Source organism: Chinchilla lanigera, unplaced genomic scaffold, assembly GCF_000276665.1.
Source record: "Chinchilla lanigera isolate Chin_1 unplaced genomic scaffold, ChiLan1.0 scaffold00048, whole genome shotgun sequence".
NCBI lineage: Eukaryota > Metazoa > Chordata > Mammalia > Rodentia > Chinchillidae > Chinchilla > Chinchilla lanigera.
Window position 1 is genome coordinate 11520247 of NW_004955449.1, and position 20654 is coordinate 11540900.

The 20654-nt window shown below is 39.6% G+C and overlaps 2 protein-coding genes across 5 annotated transcripts in view; one reads left to right on the forward strand and one right to left on the reverse strand.

The window, feature by feature from the left end:
- The window catches only part of Gca (grancalcin, EF-hand calcium binding protein), a 35609-nt gene extending 17046 nt beyond the window's left edge, over nucleotides 1-18563 (reverse strand). The window contains exons 1-2 of one of the 4 annotated variants that reach the window (XM_013518749.1): nucleotides 18471-18563; nucleotides 17857-18307 (exon numbers count right to left, since the gene is read on the reverse strand). In XM_013518749.1, the coding sequence (XP_013374203.1) occupies nucleotides 17857-17964 (108 nt within the window). In that variant the 5' untranslated portion in view covers nucleotides 17965-18307; nucleotides 18471-18563. Of the gene's footprint in view, nucleotides 1-2093; nucleotides 2313-7228; nucleotides 7418-7530; nucleotides 7670-17856; nucleotides 18308-18470 lie in introns of those variants that run through there. The other 3 variants (XM_013518747.1, XM_013518748.1, XM_013518750.1) reach the window with 3 other exon arrangements.
- Nucleotides 18564-18622: 59 nt separating this feature from the next.
- Nucleotides 18623-20654, forward strand: part of Ifih1 (interferon induced with helicase C domain 1) — a 57634-nt gene continuing 55602 nt past the window's right edge. The window contains exon 1 of the mRNA XM_005393309.2: nucleotides 18623-19098. Within this exon, the coding sequence (XP_005393366.1) occupies nucleotides 18643-19098 (456 nt within the window). The 5' untranslated portion in view covers nucleotides 18623-18642. The remainder of the gene's footprint in view (nucleotides 19099-20654) is intronic.

Sequence of the window (20654 nt, forward strand, 5' to 3'; positions counted from 1 at the left end):
ATGCCCTTAAGAATGTTGACAGAAGGCAAGTTTTAGGGCCAATATATGGGCACACAGATAAACTCTGGAGTAAAAAGATCTTACCTTGTGAGCTTGTGGCAGCCACACCTGGTATTTGGCCCCAAGGCCTGCAGAAATATGTAAGACAACTAAGGCCTAGAGCACAATCAATAATTTAAACTAAACCCATACTGGAGACCCTCCTCACCTTACGCTTCACACAAGGGTGAAAAACCTAAAGATGTTTTATGAGAAGAGAGGCCAAACTATAAGTACAGTAATGGAAAGGTAATGTTGAGATGGTGCCAAAGCTGGGGTATGGAGCCTCTACTGTAGCATCTTCATTTCTGTCATGAAAGACAAATATATCTTGTTTTTATAACCAAAGTCAGGTAGACAGTATTAATTGAAGAATCTGTCTCTAGGGATTACCTCTCTCTGTCCTCTTTTCCAATTTTTGGCACTGACTTTCCCAAAGCCAGTAACTGCAAGAACCTGGTGGTCAGTTTAAAGATAGCTGCATTCTCTTCGTGACTCTTCTCATTCGAAGCCGAGTTTCCCTTGAATCTAGGCTGGGCCTGTGTTGCGCTTCACCTGGTAAACATGGTACACACAGTACCCCATGCCGTTTCTAGGCTTCTGTCTGTGAGAGGACCTGCAACTTGTTTTTCTCAGGAAGAATGCGGCCAGGCCACGGTGTTTGGAAGAAGCCGAAGAACGACGCATGCTGGAGAACTGGGATCACGGGGAGCAAGATTTGGTCAAGGGCTGCTCTCCCCATCTGCACCGCAGTCTTTCCCTTCCCTTCTCTCCCTCCCACCTGGGCTGTCCCAGGGTGAGGGGCTTTCCTCTGCCACGCCCTTCTGCCACTGAAGTAAGCTGACTGTGAACTGAAACTGCTGAGAGCCTAAACCAAAGTAAGTATTTCCTCTTTTGGATAGTTTTTTTCTCAGGAATCTGTCACAGGGAAGAAAAGCTAACCCAGGGGTCTAAATTGAAGAGTGGAAGTTGGCGAAGGGAATCTGGGTAAATTTTCAAGCAAATCAATTTTAGGAACGAGTATGTGTCTAAATTGTGAGTCTAAAAATTCTTTACCTTACAAAATAACGTTTTCTACCGGGAAAAGGAGTAATTCCTTTGATGATCACTAGCATATGCCACTGTTAAATCCTATATTAAAATTAACAAAGCACAAACTCTGTTTTTAGTTTTTTTGTTTGTTTGTTGGTTTTTTTGGTTTTTCTCCGGTACCGGGAACCGAACTCACGACCTTGCGCTTGCCAGGCAGGCGCTTTTTGCCGCTGAGCTAAATCCCCAGCCTCCAAACTCTGTTTTTAAAAAAACCAAACAGACAATAACAGCCAATGTGCTGTCTTTCGCCTGTACCCCCAGAGCTCATTCCACAATCCCAATTTTGTGAACACAAAATGTGCACACCTCACTTTGAAGATCACTGATGCAAATATTTAAGGCTGGGGTTCCCCTCCAGAAAGAAAGAACTAATCACAGGATACTACACTTACAACTTCTCTCAAAGGCCGTGTAGGAAAAACAGTATTTACGAACAAATAGTCTTCCTTCCCTCCAAAAACAAAATCAAGAAAAGCAGAAAGCCTAGAAGATAACACTAACTAATAGCAAATAATAACAAATAATCTTCCTCGCCCCCAAAAACAAAATCTGGAAAATCAGAAAGCCGTTCGTATAACGGAAAAGTTTAGGACCCGTCCAGAATATCGCATTATTCTTTCACAAGCAATTTGAAAACAAGAAGTGGTCAAAAATTTAGAAAGAGGCTCTATGGCAAAACTAAAAGATCACTGGAACGAGAAATGAGTCTCTTTTCTCCCTCCCAGGAAGGAGCTGTCCCAGAACAGGTCACCCTGTGGGGGTGGTGCTCGAGGACCTGGCACCTGAGGTTCCAGCTGCCCCCCTGCTCCAGGCGCTCCAGGCTCCGAGCAGAGTCCGGCGCCCTCTGGCACCAGAGGCAGCTAGGAAGCGGGGAGAGAGGGCGGATCCCGCCCGGAGGCACCGTCCGCTGGGGCCACCACACCCCGCGAGGGCGCAGGTGAGGGGAAGCGGCTAAGACTCACTCCGTATCCCGCGTAGGCCATGACGAGCCAAGGCCGTCCCCCGCTGTCACCTTCCTAGTCCGCTTAGGCCAGGTGGAAGAACCGCGCAGGTGCAAGCACAAGTGCAGGTGCAGGCGCAGGTGCAGGCACAGGTGCAGCTGAGACGCGAGGCCCAGGTACCCGGGTCCTTCACTGCCTCCAACCTGCCGGGTCCCCCGAGACCAGCCCCACCCTGCCTGTTTCCCATTGGCTGAGTCTCGCCCTCCGGAGCCCATCGCGCGAGAGCCCGCCCTTTCCAGGACTCTCGCCTCACCCTTCTCGTCTCTTATTGGCTACAACCTGTCGCCTGCGGCGGAGCTCATCCCTGCCTGGCACTTACTGGCTATCTCAAATTCTTAACCCAACAATCCTTTCCCTCTGTAATTCCCACTTTCTCTAGAAAGGTGCTCCAGGTCATCATGTCTTTTTTTTAAATTTTAAACAGAGCAGTAAATGAGAAACAAACAAACAAAAAATAGAACAGTAGCAGCATGCCAGTATCACAAACATAAACAAACCAAAGCAAGAACATTTAAAGTGATACAGGATTTCAAGTCAAAATAATACGAATTAACAGTGATTGTTACATTACATATCGCTATCCTCAACTACGTTGCTCAGATTACCTGATGTAAGAATGGAAGATTGCTTAAAGCATTAAAGAGAATAAGAAAATAATTATTAGATAAAACATTAGAGATAATACAGAGTTTCACTAGACAAGATGGTAGGAGGTCACCATTGTAATTCCATTGCATATTGTTACCTTCAAGTCAGTTTCTCAGATTACCAGACACAAGCATTGAAAATCGATCAGAACATAAAAAAGTCATAAGCATTAACTGTTCATTTCAATACACCATCAGACATCAGCAATATAGTCATTGCAGCTATTCATATATGTATATATAAAGTTCTTTTCTCTCCTAAAACCCCAGATCAACCAATCAGTCCCCTCTTTGAATTTAGACTCTTTTGGCCTGAACTTCAAAATACTACACAACTGTGAATATCAAAAATTGCTTATATTTACTTTTGGGTATTGTTGATGTCACCAGAGAACTTCGAAGTCATGAGCACAGCTAAGCCCCCTCGGGAAGAACTTCTGGGTTAAAGTCCACTGTACTTGATTTAAGAAAAGGTTATTTCTAGTGGTTCATAAACGGTGAATAGTTGTCAGATGTAGTAAATAAAAATAGAGAAATTCCGGTTAAATTTGATTTCTCAAATAAATGAGTTTTAGCATCACAAATATTGCACTTGATTATATTTAAAAATTATATGTACTGTTTATATGCTCAGTATGCAAAACATCCTGTAAATTATCTGGCAACCCTACCTGTGGCTCAACCTCTGGGCAAACTATTAAGACATGCTTCCTTAGTTATGTATGCTGGGACAACAGGGTTTTTTTATCAATTGTATTTTTTAAAATCCTTTAAAAGTCTCATACTTTGCCAACTGAGCTATCTGGGCACTTTTTATGTTTTAAATGTTCAGTTATTTTGGATTATTAAATATTAGCAGTTGAGAAATTTGCTTTTCTCTGGAATCCAAGTGAATTCCATAGTTCTAACTTAAAAAATAAAACAAAACAAACAAGCGAAAAAAAAAAAAAGGGTAGCTACAGATTCAGTTTAAAAACAAAAAGATTACGGTGATACTAATTAATATTTTAAACATAAGAGAAGTGTTTAACCTGTTTCATAAACGAGCATTGTCACAACAAGCATCCACTGTTTGGAGAAGAAGTCAGCCTTGCAGAGCTGAGCAGCTTAACTATTGCTCAGCCACACCGCAGCGGAAGGATACACTGGCTCTTGTGAAATGAATTTACCAGAAAGAGGCAGGGGAAAGGAAGATTGCTAGGGCACAAGCTGTTCTTTGGAAAGTGTCAGTTCCTCTAATAAAATAGGAAATTTTCTACCAGGTTAAACTACTGGGATACATAAAGAAGTATGGCAAAACCTACTTGATAACAGGAAAGAATATCTGACTCCTTAAAATGGGAAGTGACAAAATGTTAGAAAGCAAAATAATCATTGCCAAGTTGATATAACTGATTAACTACACATCCCAGGAAATGCTTAGGAAGGATTATGTTCCTTTACAATATTAGTCCAAATGTAGGGCCAGTCTTTTCAATGAATCTTTTTTTCACCAGAATAGACTCTCTGAGGGATTCCATTTGCTTTTGTTGAAAGTCAAATCTCCACAGGTCTCTTGCATTTCTGTAGGTCTGATTTCAAAAATGACACTTTCCCCCGGGGCAAAATCTGATATGTTTGCTTGCAGTCCTTTCAAAATTACAGGACTTTTTAAGCATGGACTTCCTTATCTGATAACAAACCCACTGCACCGTACAGCCCGATATGGCAGCTCCTCTTTGCCTGGTAGGACTTTGCTCATAGTATCTGTTGTGCTTTAAGTAATAGTCTTTTGTCTCTGACCCAGGAATCTCATCCCTTCTGCCAACTTTTATGAAACTGACAGGAACATTAGTTGGCAAGGAGAATAAACTATCAGATCCTTTATAGTTCCTAACAATGTATCTCTTTGTTAGAGAAAGGCCATTAAGGAAAGTTTCTACAGTGGAGATAAATGCAGAGAGGATTTTGAACACCACAGACTACAGCTGTGTGCAGTCTCTCCCTAAACCTAGTGTGTGTGTGTATAAATAAATATATATATATATATATATATATATATTTGGTTTTTGTCTTTGAGACAGGATCTTGCTATGCAGGCTGACCTTTAACTCATGGTGATCCTCCTGCCTCAGCCTCCTGAGTGGTGGCATTACAAGCGTGCACCACCACACCCAGCTCAAATTATATTTTTAATATAACAACTCATATGAGCCCAGATAGTCTTTTTAAATAATAGTAGTGATAATTTCCTTCCATGATTCAGTTAGTATTGTTTGAGTAATAGCATTTTATGAAAATGGAATGTATAAAAACAATTCAAATCACTTTGATTCATAAAATGCTTCATTATTCTATAAAATAGCTATTTCTGGAATGAATGCTATGCAACAGGTACTGTGTGCTGTGAGGTGTTATTTTTCAAAATAACTCTGTCAGACATATCTTATTATTCCCAAACCAAGTTACCTTCTAAAAGCTCCTTCCCAAATGTTATCATATTAGAGGTTAGGACTTAAGCATTTGAATTTGTGGAGAGATGCAAAATTTAGTCCAGAGTGCACAAAATCTAAAAGGTAATGAGGAAACTGAGGCACACTGTCCACTGTTGTCACCTTGGATCCACCAGGATTTATTTATTGACAATATGCTAAAATATATGTGGATGGGTTTAACTGATACACATACAATAATTATTATACTTCCTCTAGAAACTATAGTGTTTTTAAAGTGTAATATGGAAGTCATATATGTACTATTTTGCATAAGACATAAACTTGGCAGTTAAAGATGAAGTAACTCAATAACAATTTAATTATAAGTTCACAGTGATTTCTTTCAGCATCTACCTAAGGTTTACTATTCACCAATAAGGACAGAGAAAAAATATAAGCTTCTCAAAGCAGACAAAAACAAACACTGCTTACCTTTCGTAATTTCAAATAGCCACTTGACAAATTGACTTTTCTTCGACTAAGCTTTCAACACCATTTTGTATCTAATTCTAGTAATATTAAGTACCCTTTTAGCAGAAGCACAAATTTTAAAGCAATTTAATAAATAATGCATTTCTGAAAAATGTCAACAAGACACTTCCTCGGGTTCCTGAATATATACCTTCTCACATTATTGTCCTATTAAGCAATTTGGATTCAATGCAAACTTCTTGAGAAACTGTGATCACAATATGTTTTTTTTACAATTAAGCCCAAGAATAGTAGAAACATAATTATAACCTCCATAAAGTAAACCATTATGCAGGCAAGATAAATCCAAGTTTCATGTTTCTGAATATAACTTAGATTGTATAAATGGGTCAATACACTCACACAACCAATTTTATACAAAGATATAAGTTAAATCTTTCAACTGAATACTTTTTGTTTGGTTGTTTTTGTTTTTGTTTTTTTTTGTACCAGGAATCAACTCAGGACCTTGAGCTTGCCAGGCAGGTGCTTGAACCCCTGGATTATATCTCCAGCCCAACTGAATATTATTTTTACTGGTATTTACCCCTTGGTTAGCAGCTTGCTACAGATAGTGTGAGTTAACATACAATACTCTATTACAGAAAATTAACAGTAATTTCATCAAAAACTGAAAAATATCCCAATTCAAAGTACATTCTGGACTAACACCTGAGATCATTTATTGTATTTGAATCCTAGAGTATTTTACGTATTCGCAAAATAAGACTTTACATCTTTATAAAATGAACACTAGAAGTAGACTTGCTAATAAGAGCAAATAATTTCCAATCTGTTTATCATATAGTACTTGACACATGTCATAACTATTTTGCACATTACTACATTTCTTTTTCATGATACTCTTGTGAAATAAGTAGTATAAATTACATTTTAGGAGAAACTAATATAGTAATAAGTTGCATTGTTGAGGTAGATGCAGATCAATACAGTTGCAAAATGCTTTTAAAATAAAATATGGCCTGATTATTTTTCATCTGAGAAAATGATAACCTGTAGTATATGTCTACTTTTGAATGAATGAGTAAATAAAATCCTATTCTTATAGCTTTTAAAGTTACTTGAAATTTGAGAATTTAGTGATAAAATAGTAAGTTGCTCAAGTTACCCAATATTAAAAGTTGAAGTAAAATAAAAAGAAAAGCCTTGGTACTCTCCCTTGTGAAGTTCCTGAAAGTAGCTGTGATATATACTGACCTAGACAAAGACCCATGATCAGCGATGGTGCCAGGGTAACCCTGAATGGGTACTACATACACCACCCAATATCCACAAAATTCAGTTTACCTTGGAGGCTTGCCTTGTTTTCTATTCTTTAACCATAAGACTCATTTCCTGACACTACCAGAGAAATGTAGATGGTACACTCAAACACACTAATGAAGATATTGGAACAAAAACAGTATTTACAGAGATGACACATGTAAGATAGACAGATAAGTTTTATAAACCTAGTGCAAGCAATGTAGAGCCCCTTTATTACCCTTAAGCTGCAGATGCAAGATTGGGATGCAGCTTTGGAAACCTGGATAGAGTTGCTGTGTGAAGATTTCATCTGGGGTGGGGCCGGTATGCATGAAGAACCAGATGAAGTAGAGCTGAAGCAATAAACACCAAATCTCACTCTTCTCCCCTGTCTCTCACCTCTTCCCAGTGCTTCTGTCGGCTGAACCTAATCAGAACCAGAGGGAAGGAAATTCTTTGATTCAGTCAATTTCCCAGGACAGGGAACAACGTGGAGGAGGCTGAGAAGTGGACCTTCAGTGACAATTGGAAAATACCAACCATCTTAGTCACTTTCCTCCTCACTGGGGTAAAATATCTGGCACCTGCAACTTCAAGAAGGAGATGTTTATTTTGACTCATATTTCAATCCATAGTCCACTGGCTCAAAGGCAGAGCAGGTTGGCAGAGGGCACGGTGAAAAAGAGCAGCTCATAAGATAAGAAACAGGAAGCAGAGACCATCACCCCAGTGACCACTTCCTGCTTACTTGGCCCGCCTCCTAAAAGCAAGCCAGCTCTAAAATGCCCCATAACCTAATCACCTTTTAAAGGGTCTCCTGATGATCTAATGAGGTTTTAGGGGGCCATCTAGGTATCAACCATGATACCATCCACATTGCAGTAAAAAAGTTCCAAAACTTGCATTAACACCGCTGCCCCAATTAGGGTCTCAACCATTGTAATTTTACCATAAGGAAAGGAAAAATTCAGGATAATAAATAAATATTTATTTATAAATATTATAAATATTTATAAATAAATAATTAAATAGTGTATCTTTTTTTAAATTAAGTCCAAATACATGACTAAGAAACTAGATTACAGAGGGGAAAGATAGAAAGAAAGGGAAAAAGAGGCAGAGCGAGTGAGAGAGGAACATGAGTTGTTATTCAGCCACTATTATTACAGTAAGAACCTGGGCCACACGGTAGAAGAGGAACTGTGGCAACCAGCCCAGGAGGAAGGAAGCAGGGAGGGGGGAACAAAGAGAAAGTCACCTAGCAACTGAATCTTTTGGCAAGACCTTACCCATTTGTTGTCTAATAAAATCATTGTTAGTAATACCAGAAAATGTAGTGAAATAAAAAGAAAATACAAAAGAATCCTGAGTGAGAACACAGGGGAGAAACATAAGTAAGAAAGGTCAATAATTTTTTTATATTAAACTTCTTATGGAAAACATTTTGCTGTACATTTTTAATGAATTTGAACATAAATTGTGTTGGTTTGGGGCTTATTTTGCAAGGGGAACAATATAATACAGGACACATACTGTATATGATTATCTATAATAGTCACCCAAAGAACAGTATACAAAAGAGTGCAGGAGATCTGTCCACACACTAAGACCAAGGAATCCAGCTGAGGGCCTGGATCCCACAACAATGTCCTACATGAGTCAAACTGAATACCCAGAGCTCATAACAATGCCTCCCATGAATCCAACTGGAGGCCCAGAGCCCATGACAACGTCTCATGCAGGCCTGCTTCAGATCTGCTGGGAAGGCCCAAAGGTCAGTGGTAGAATCTGCAAAGTCTGTGCCAGCAGGAAGAAGGTCCTGTGCTAGCAGGCTGAGGGATCTGCACTGGAGCCAGGAAGTGATGCTCAGAAGAACCAGAGCTCCCCCAAAAGGTACCGCAGCCATTGTCAGCAACAGTGAGGTCCCGAGCTTCTCTGATGATCAGGATGGCCGAGTTCCCATCAGGGAAGCCAAAGCATCAAGCTTTTCCTGGAGGCCGGCAGTGTACCATCTTCCCCTCCAGAACCAGGAAGCTATGCTCAAGTGAGGACCAGAGCTCCCCAAAGTGAACCAAAGCCATTCTCAGTGCCAGCGAGGTCCCGAGCTCCTTGGAGGATGAAAACAGCCAAGTTCATCAGGAAAGCCAGCTCCCCACAGCCTCTCTCAGTTCCCAACAGCCTGCTTCTTCTTCTCCAGGTCTGCCTCTTATGCTGCTGGCAACAGTCCTCAGGTGGGCCTCCCACACCCAGCACCACCGTTACTCAGTTCAGCTGGGGGTTATAAGCTGACCACCAGTTATCAATCCACTACATAAATCAAAAGTTAAAAGGAAATAAAACCGGTATCTTTTGGAAGGGCATGTGCCTAAGATCTATATCCATTTAACCACATCATGTAGATAATAAATTAAAAGCAAGGCCAGAATTTCTCTATACTAACACTAATTATTTTAAACTATATTAAATTTTAAAATTTACTAATTCTCATACACACTGATTTTTAAAAATTATGTAAATTGACTATGCTAACTCTCAAAGGAGTTGTGTGATACATGTCTTAGGAATTGACAACTGACTCCGAGTTGATCTATTGACTGGGTGATATGGGCAAGGATAATGTAATTCCTTGGAATCTGGGATTCTCCTTTGTAAAAAGAAAGTATTCCCTATTAGAAGATCAATTCATCCTTTTTATATTGTGACAGGAATATAAAGTCAGTGTATCTAAACAAGTGAATTTATTCACTCCTGTTGTTAAGTCCTGGCTTGGCTTCAGACTAGACTTCTTCTGGCATATTAAAGACCTATCTCTCTATCTGTCCTTTTGCCTCTGTCCTTAGGGTAGGAGAGAGGCACCCTCCCTACTCTGGATCCAAAAACAGCCCATTGTCACAAATAGCCACAGGGAATTTCCACTTTCATCTCTCCAGATCTAACTGGGCAACACCTGTATTCCTCCTCTAATTACCAACCTTAGGAAGAGAGGTGTGTTGATCATTTTAATGCAATCAGGGCCCAACTCTATATTTTTCCCTTTGTGGGAAATGGGTCCCCAAAGAAAATCTAGGAGCAGCTTTACCAAAAAAACCAGAATAAGTAACTGGGAGAAAATGACAGGACCACTCAGAGACTCATAGAGTTGTGAGAATAAATGTGGTAACATACATAAAATTCTGGAAGGAGTAGATATATTTATTCTCCTTCAGCTTCTACCACATACTAGGTATTCATTATTCATTCATTCACTAAATATTCATTGAGTACCTTTGTCTTGGTTACTTTTTTCTCGTTGCTGGGACAAAATATCTGACGCCCAAAATTAAGGAAGGAAAGGTTTATTTCACTTACAGTTTGTGAAAGTTTCAGTCCATACTTGATAGATTATAAGGCAGAGTGGCACAGGGCAGAGAGCTACAGCTCAGTGTGGCAGACAACAGCAAAAGCAACAAGCACACACCAGGGAGGAATGGGGGAGGAATGGCCTCAAGCACTCTTTTCCTCTCCCTTACATATGCAAACTATCCACCCCAGGGCGGGTGTAGCTCTCATACCCATAATTAAACTCTAATAGCCTGCCCCATGGCCGCATGAGGGTTTGGGGGGACACACAGACATAAACCATAACAACCTTCAATGTTCTGGGCTCTATATTTCCTTTAGGAATGTGTGAGGATTCAGAAAGGATGAAAATATATTGCTTTCCCTTGTGTAGCTTGCAACTTACTCGGAAGAGCAGATAAGTCAAAATGCAACAAAGTGAGGAAGATCGTGCTGGAGGTAGAGGAAAACCAGGGAGGCCATGAGATCTGTAATGGTTGATACATTGTGTCAACTTGAGAAGTTTAGAAGGTTAACTAAGGGACTCAGCAGGAGGCCAGGGTCCTCACTTTGTAAACATTCCCATCCTGTGCAAGAGGAGTTCATGGAGATGGTATGCCAGCTACACTGCCCTGGGGGGTAGTAGTTGGGGGGAGCCTGCTTGCAGTACAAGGGAGGAAAAGAGGCTTGCTCTCTCCACCTGTTGTTGCTTTGCTGTCTGCTGCTGCCTTAAATTATTGCCCCTCACCATGCCATCCTGTCTTGGAGCCAGTTGATTGCGGACTGAAACCTCCACACACTGTGAGCTAAATAAACCTTTCCTTCTTTAATTTTGGATATTGTGTGTTTTGTCTCAGCAAGGAGAAAAACATAACCAAGACAAGATCACATAAGGAAGGTGCAGGGAAGTGCACGTAAGGAAGGAGCATAATCAAAAAAACTTTATAAACGGGTTCAATGTATGGTACCATATATCTCACATAAATACCTTTTTAGTCTCTTCTCCTCTGAGTCTGTATCAGAAACTCTCTGGGCCCTGAGCAGCTTCATTTAAGACGACTTTCTAAAACTGAGCACAGCATAAGCGCCACAGGCAGGGAGGTAGAAGATCACCATTTCTACAGCTGAATCTCTTGCAACACAGTTTAGATTGGATTGTTAAAACCCCACAAGGTGGCAGCAGAGGAAACTTCATCTAGAGGCAGCAGTGCAGAGAAGGCTGAGAAAGGAAGGAAGGAGGGGCTTCCCCACTCACACCTTGCAGAGAAGGGCACGGATGTACAACGTCCAGGATCTGGCCTGGGCTGCTTTGTTTGTACTGGCTCCTCAGAAAAGACACTTTATGATGTGGTTTCTGGGCACATAATGAGCCTTAGCAGGAATTGGCTTCCTATGAGAACTGTGGTTCATTTCCAGAATTCCTTTTGTGAGATACATTTCTGGAGGTTTTTTTTTTTTTTTTTTCTCTACAGTCTATTGTGGGTGTTCTACAATATTAAATGTTAATATTATTCTTAATTTTTTATGAATAGAATGCATAACATTTATGAACATAGAATCAATCTGTTCCTGAAATAAATAAAGTATTTCTGAAACATAGGAAAACTCACTGACAGTCAGTGCTTGCAGCCTTAGTTACTTTTGTTTGTCTACTAAAACCATAAATCCTTCATGATAAAGTATTTTTAAATGTATCCTTTGGAGCAAAACAATAATTTGGACAACCTTATAATTTAAAAGAGAAAAATGTTTCACATAGTATACATATGTCCTTTTTGAGATTTTAAAACTGCATTCAAAGGAAAAAAATGAATAAAATAAAATCATCTATCCTAAATAAGTTTCAAAAATTTGAATGAGAATTACTAACGGTTATGCAGGATGTTTGAGAGCTGCTAAATTTAGATACCTACAACACAAACGGCTATATAGAGAAACATAGCACACATAGTATTAATTACAGGAGAAAGAATTTAGTTTGTTTAGGAGTGATCAGGAAATGTTTCAATAATGCAATACTTTTTCACTTTATAAAATGTGGTATAATTTGTGATCTCAATAAATAAACGTGTCATCTTTTCATTCATTTACCAACTTTACCACCCTATTTTCCTTTGTAGCAAAAGCAGCATAATGTCATTTACTTCTCTTTTTCTCCCTTAAGGAAATAGATTAGAGATTCCAGAACCTGCCCAGCTTCCCCAGTGCTTGAATCTATGAGACACTGATAGGATGAAGCAGTTGCCTGGACTGCACTCATGCTGCTACTTGCTGAGTATATAAATATATAAATGTGGAGTCCTGTGAAAAGGTCCTGTGAAAAGTCCTGTGAAAAGGTCCTGCTGAATCTCTGTCCTTCACTCTCTAAAGCAACACTGAATCTCCAAAATTTGAATATTATTCACCTATAGCATCAAAAACTTGCAACAAAATGGGCATACATTATTTTTGTGTGAGCTGAATTTCCTGATAGCATCCCTAAGTTTCCTCTTTAATATTGGTAAAAATATAAGTGATTTCAGTTCCTTACTGTAAGGCAGACAGTTTTTGAACAGTGTAAGGGTTGTTCCTCCAGTCACTCATTTTTCTTTACTGAGCCAATAGACTGCAAAACTACCAAGGTGGTAGGCAACAGTTAGGCAAAGGTAACCAAACATTCTTACAGTCAGATTCTCTACACCTGCTACTTTCCTCGAGTATAGACAGTAAGTGCTTTTGTAGTTAAATTAACGTGATTCATTTTTGCCCAAATACTAGCTACTACTTATGCTCTGAAGTGTCTAAGATACTATTGCTATGAAGTTACATAGATTTTTAACACGTTTTATTTGTTCTAACCAAATACATTACACTGCCCAGATCAATGTATTTGAGAGATGAAAGTTCCAAACTGCAGCATGTTCCTTAACAAATTGCTGAGAATATATGTCCCTTTAAATCATAGCATTAACCAAACTGAACTATGAATCATTCAGGAATATGTTTATAAAACATAATCCAATGCAACATAGTACTGACATGTTGGCAGGGTTCCAAAGTCCAGGAAAGAAGGCTGCAGTGTGCCTTACAGAGAAAGTTGTTAGGTAAGTTTTGTTCAGGCATAAATTATTGCACGGTTGGTCATGAGTAATTCAATGTTAATGAATCAAATCTGTAGATACACAAAACAAGGCTATGTGAAAATGTGTCTAGACAGAAGTGTAATCCTGCATTTCCCCTAGGAATAATGGCTCAATCTTCACAATGCAATGCTCTTGAGAACTCCAGAGAAGACAACTACCACCAAAAAAGGACTAGCTATTGTATCCTTGGCTGACCCCCGGATAGCAGAGACTGTTATCCGGAGTTCTCACCTCTGGTAGGAGTGTGGAACAAGTGGACTGAAAGGGAACATAAATGACACTAAAGTCCCAATCATGAAGATTTGAATGCAAAGGTTAATTGTATGCATCTTCCCATGTAACTCTAGTCTGCAGGAAAGCTTGAGAACAAGTTCTCAGATGGTCACGTGGCTTACTTTGCTACCACAGGAATTAAATTGACTCCTTTGGTGTTTCTTGTTAGGGATGGTCAGTGTGTGTGTGCACTGGAAAGCAGTTTTCTCACATTTCTTGTCATCTTTTTATTTTACTATCCAAATAAAATGCCTCTATCCTGTATCGTTATTTCTATATTAAAAATCAAGTATTTTTGATCCCTATCATTAAAAATATTTAAACATGGACCTCAGTAAATGACTACGTATTTATTTAGAAAGTCCTTACATGTAGAACTATAAGATTATAAAATACAAACAAAACTAAACAATTAGTAATCAGACAAACGAAATAAAATGCTTTAGTGTAATTTACATAATCTCTCACATTAACACTAAAAATATTTCATGGTCAGCCGTGCTTTGAATTTTTAAAATTTTAGTTCAGTGTTCTGCTATCCAACGTATCTCAATATTTGATTTCAACCATTCACCTTATACTCCTCCTACTGCCACTTTAAGACTTTGTAGGCCGTAATAGGAGCATGAAAGAGACAAAAGTACTCAATAACTTGCATAAAGTGAGCACGAAGAACCAGAACAGCTAGCTCGCAATCAGAATGGACAGTGTGAAGCATCTAACTCCAAAGTGTTCACTGGCTGAGCATCAGTGGGATTGTAAGGTAGCAACAATAGCAGTCTAACTATATGTGACCAAGGCTTACTCCTTGGTATTTATTCCAAAATAAAGTGAATGAAGCACAAGCTCTGCCCTTGAGGCAAACATACTGTCTCCCAAGAAGCATGTGGGAGGAACTGATTCTGAAAGGACTTAAAGTCTGGTGGAAGCAGTTGGAAAATTATCAATTGGTATGTAATATGTTTGTCAAAACTGTTTGCTAGTAGAAAAACTTTTATAGGTACACATTTAAGACAGAACCTGAATGGAATTTGTGGAAGAAATTAGGAAATGAATATAAAGATCTAGTAAGAGCCAGAATTTTTTTTCTATTTTGGGGCTACTAACGTTTTTGAAATGCAAAGCTAAATATAAATATTCCCGCTATCCACTTCCTGCAAGAAAAGGGTCCTGGGTAAAGATATCTTAAATGGCTAGTTATTATATATTTTATGCAAAATTAAATAATTTCCTTTAGAAACTGTGTATTATTTAAGGACTGGTACCATCTCTTGTTATGTATATTTATGCCTACACACAGGGCTATAGTCATTTATTGAGCTGTAAACAATCCAGGCTTAGTGATAAGTCAGTCTCTCCTTCCGACAACCTTATGACATGGAACTGGTAATGATTTCATGTTACAAAGTATTTGAGGTGATTTTCCTGACCAAACAGCAGTTAAAAGATAGCACTGAGATGTGAACCCATACACTCCAAGCTCAGAGTGTCTGTGCTTTCCCACAACACCGCACCACCAGGTTAAGAATATCTAACACATTACACATAGTCAGTTACTTACTGATATAATTTAGAAACAAATGAAGAAATGGAATAGCAATCTGAAAGAATTTTCTCATAAGGTTGTCATTCTCTTTGAAAAAGACATTATTCACATATATAGCCACCGAATTATAGTGGCAACTATGATTCTTCCTACTTCCTAAATGTAAAAATTCAAATAAGAATTTGGACAATGATAAGAATCTGTTATATGGTACGAGCTTCATAAGTTATTATTTAGAGAACAAAATGCTAAAGTGCTTTGGAAGGTTTTAAAAAGAACAGACAGGCAGAAAGGAAACAAACAAGTATCTCCAGTCTTTCTTACTGCAAAGGAGAAGGAAAAGAGAAACTTACACTGAGAAAATAATGAGGAAAATGAAAATGAAAATTATCAGAGAAATTGGACAATGGAGAATATCTATTCAAAGGAGGTGCTAACTAATTCATCAAGCAAAAATATGCATAAAGAAAAGGGGTACTTTTTCAGAAATTTTGGCTTCACTTTGTTTCCTTACCCTTCTTTCTCCAGAAGAGATCAGCAGTAGGTAGTCCTGTTTTCCAGCTTGTTTGGCTTGAGAAGCACCCAGAAGATTAGTAAAGCAAATTTCTGGTCGTGTCTGGATCATGGCTGGCTGTGTGACTATGTGACTGGGGTCTGCTTCCCAGCCCTTTTCTCTCTGGCTTTCTTCTTGGCTACACTGTTTCCTGGTTGCCATAACAGGAGAAGCTTTCTTCCACCATTCCCATCTGCCATGACTTTTGTGCCTTGAAGGCAAGTAACCATGGACTGAAACCTCTGAGTCTGTGAGGCACATGTAGATATTGTTTCTCCCAGCAATGGAAAGATGACTAATATCCTATCAAACTTATTGCAGATTCCTAAGAAAGCCATATTCTGTCCTTGTTACTGAATCTTCACTCAGCAGAGTGTCCCTCCAGTAAGGATACATATGAATTGCTATTAATGAATATTATGTGAAGCTGACAAGGTTAACTGAGGATATCTACATGGAAAACTAACCACCAAAGCTGTAAAGTGCATTTTTGTATAGGTCTTACCATACTCTTCACAGCATTTATCCTCATTTGGCATATTGAATATTTTTTAGTTGCTCCTTACTATTTGTCTCCTCACTCCCATTTAGAAATATGGGCTTCATGGGGCTGGGGATTTAGCTCAGTGCCTTGCAGTGGCACAGCGCCTGCCTGGCAACTGCGAGGTCATGAGTTCGATTCCCAGTACTGGGGTGGGGGAAAGAAATATGAGCTCCATTAAGGTAGGAATTTTGTTAACTACATCTAGAATGGAGCTAGTCATATACTAAGTACATAGTAAATATTTGTATGTGACTGAGTGAATAAATGATACAGTCTGAATACCAAACATTTAAATACCTTTGACCTTTTCTTTCATAGGAAGGAAATCCTGTACTGTTAAGAAAATTACATTTCATTAGCAATCCCTTTTCATTCCCTAGTATTTGGAACCAAAATACGTGGAATGGGTGATGGAGAATAGAATATTTTTGGTTGGTTGGCCAGTTTGTAATTTAATATAGTCAACAAAACCCACAGGCAGCTGAAGGATGGAGGGAAGTTTTTTCAATATCCCTAAAAGTTATTTCTGTATATTCAGCAAATAAAATTAATTTGAATGTTTCTATAGATAGATCAAATTTGATTCACTTCTATTTGGGCAGAAGGTCAACTCCCAAAACAAAGTAAATAAATAGAGGAGTTCTATGAATAAGCAGGAAAGAAAGAACTTACAAAGCCATGGTTCAGTCACTTCACCACCTTTAACAGTGTATTTTATGTTGGGACAGCTGCTACAGTCAACTCAAAACTCCTATTCAGAGGAGAAATCAGTATTATTTACATTTTACTAGTTACCATAAACATGTTCTTTCTCTGAACAACTTACAATCTTTTGGGGGAGGAAAGTATTCATTATGTAATATAATAAGAGAATAAAACCAAAAAAACATGCTATAAGGTGATTCCTGGGCTACTTTGCCTGGACTATCAGGCTTCACTGAAAATGCTTTACTAACAGATTATTTTCCCTAAATATGTATTGTTGATAGCTTAATTGACCTCTTCATCCTCCTATAATCCTGCAGCTTATTATTTCACACGTGTAATCATCCAGGGCTACAGAATGCCTCCTCCCTCTGTGAGTAGCCACTTTAAGGACTCTCCTTTATGTGGCTTCTCTAACGAAATGAAGCTGCCATTTTCAATGTGAATGCCTTTTTTTTCTTTGGTGACATAGACAAATGTTGATGTTTACTACAAGTCAGTACATTAGTTGCTAATTAAGTTCTTAGCTGCTCTAGCCAAAACTTGCTGTACTGAATCCAAGAAAAGAATGGCAGCTATGTCAAAAATAAGTTGTTAGGGATTGTTGTTGTTGTTGTTGTTGTTTTGTTTTGTTAAAAGAAAGTTGTCTATTAAAAATATGAGGAACTACATGCTGGGAGATAGGAAACCTTGTCTTGGTTTCCTCTGAAACTGAGTTGGTGGTCGAAATCCCTCTGCACAGCCCCGGGGCCTGGCCAGAGTTGTGTAAAAGTTAGCAGGAGGCAACAAGCCTGGTTATACCTACTTTTTCATACTCCACTCCAAGTTCCCAGAGGAGCACATTATTTTGGGAACTCACGTTTATTTTAGGAAGGGTACAGACCCCTGCGGTCTGGGATCTTCTTAGTTTCATCTCTCCACCTATTCCTTGCAGGTCCCCCCTCTGGCTGGGCCAGACCTGCTTGCATTCAAAGGTTAACTACTTTCGGTTCGCGTCAGAAACTGGGGCAGCTCCTCTTCATGTTTTGGCTGGAAAGTCCCGAAGTACACACTTTTGTGCCGTCTGCGTTTTAGCTGACAAGGTCTGATTGTTGAAGCAGAGCTCCGCCTGGGACCCGCGTTGCTGCCTTACTCCGTGCCAGAGAGAATTATTCGGTTTCCTTTCCTATTCCCCACTGTGCCCTTGGCCAAAGACCAAAAGGTGGCTCCTCCCCGACGAAACATACTCCTCCCTGGAAGATGACGTTAGGAAAGTCCTGACAAGAGAATCGAAACAAAAAGCAAAGTCAGACAAACTATAAGAGCAGCCCGCAGGAGACAGGACTAAAAGCTTTCCGCCTGGAGCACGGCGCGGTCGCAGGAGTCGGAGGTCGAGCCGGTCCGCGCGCCCCGCCACCTGCCCACCTGTCACCTGCTCACCTGCCCAAGTGAGACCGTGCGCAGCAAGGCCTGGGAGCCCCGCGGGACCCTTGCGGTGAGACACAGCGCCGCGGATCTGCGGTTTCGCGGCAGCCGGCAGACTGCGGCCCCAAGCGTGCCACCAGTGGAGCGTCCAACTGGGACGATCCGCTCCCTTCTCTGGGAACCAAGGATGTCAAACGGGTATTCCGCAGACAAGTGCTTCCGCTATCTCCTCTCGTGCTTCAGGGCGCGAGTGAAAATGTACATCCAGGTCGAGCCGGTGCTGGACTATCTGACCTTTCTGCCTAGAGACGTGAAGGAGCAGATTGTGAGGACGGCGGACACCTCTGGGAACATGAAGGCAGCTGACCTGCTTCTGAGCACCTTGGAGCAGGAGCAGAGCTGGGCCCCTGGCTGGACCCGGGAGTTCGTGGATGCCCTCCGGAGAGCAGGCAGCCCTCTGGCTGCCCGCTACGTGAACCCCGACCTCACTGACTTGCCCTCCCCGTCTTTTGAGACTGCTCAAGATGAATGTCTCCAGCTGCTGACCCTTCTTCAGCCCACTTTGGTGGACAGGCTTCTGGTTAGAGACGTCCTGGATAAATGCATGGAGCTGGACCTGCTGACCATTGAAGACAGAAACCGGGTAGGTGTCATTTCAGATGAACCAAGCTGGGCTGTTAGAGTTTGCAAAGGAAGGCCCCTTGTGCATTTGTCTCCCTCGCAATGACCTTTGACGTCTTCGGGCAAATCTGGTTTCCTCTTTCTTTAAAAAGGTAATATGCGGCTGGGAGTATAGTTCAGCGGCACAGCCCTTGCCTGGCAAGCGGGAAGTCCTGAGTTCGATTCCCGATGACCAAAAAGAAAAAAACAAAACAAAACAATATGTAGGAGCTTAAAACATAATTCTAAAAATTTAATCACGAAAGAACTAATTTTCTAATCCTTTCACTGACATAATGAAATAACATTAGATGGCTCAGCTGTACAACCACCTGCCTGACAAGCACAAGGTCCTGAGTTTGATTCCCAGTACCAAAAATAAATAAATAAAAATAAAGGAATATACTGTATGATAGCAGAAAATGCTTTTGAACACTATGTGCAATTAGTAGAATTTTCAAGATGTAGTAGCATAGTTTATGTTCAAAATAACCCACAGAGAGTTCTGTTAATCCATTTTACAGATGAGAAAACTGAGGTAAGTTAAATAATTTTTCAAGGTCTTCATGGAAAAATGGTGGCAGAGCAAAAGTCCTGATGGTATTCAGCATTATGTCTTCTTTAATGTCAGCTGGTAGAACCAGAGTCAGCAAACCATGGACTGCAAGCTCCATGTAGCTTGCTAAGCATTTTTGCAGGCCTACAACTAAAAATGGTCTTTAGAGATTGTTAACTTTCAAGTTTTCAGTGTCTATAAAGTTTTATTGGAACACACCCATGCTCGTTTGTTTATGTACTTTTATGGCTGCTTTTTTTCCAGTTAAACAGATCACACTCTGCCCCATACACTGTGCCATTTAGTTTTGATCTAAATAAATTATAGGTAACATATGTATCACATACTCACATATACACCATCTCTTTAATCAAAATATCTACATTCTGAGTCTTTGTCTTTAATCAGAATGTCTTCATTATTTGCAATTGAAATTTAGATGTAATTCATTCCAAAATATGCTGCTATTTGCAGTTTTACATATTTGTGAAGGACTAGTAGATTTTTTGAAGGTAGCATTTTGGCAGGGTGACTTTTGTGTCTTTGTACTTACTATAATGTGATCTGTTTAACTGGATAAAAGCAGCTATGAAAGTACATAAACAAATGAGCATAACTGTATTCCAATAAAACTTTATAGACATTGAAAAATTGAAAATTAAAAACCCTAAAATATTTATTATCTGGCCCTTCAGAGAGTAAATTTTCCAACCTCTGCACTGTACTATACATTATGTCATTTAACTTTGATCTAAATAAATTCTATATAACAAATCACGTATGCACACATACGCACACACTCTTTAATCAGAATATCTACATTCGGAATCTTTGTCTTTAATCAGAATATCTACATTCTTTGAAATCAAAATTTAGATATAATTCATTGAAAAATATGTTTGCTATTGCAGTTTTTCATATCTGTGAAGGACAATAGATTTTTTTAAGGGAGCACTTTGGCAGGATGACTTTTACAAGTGTCT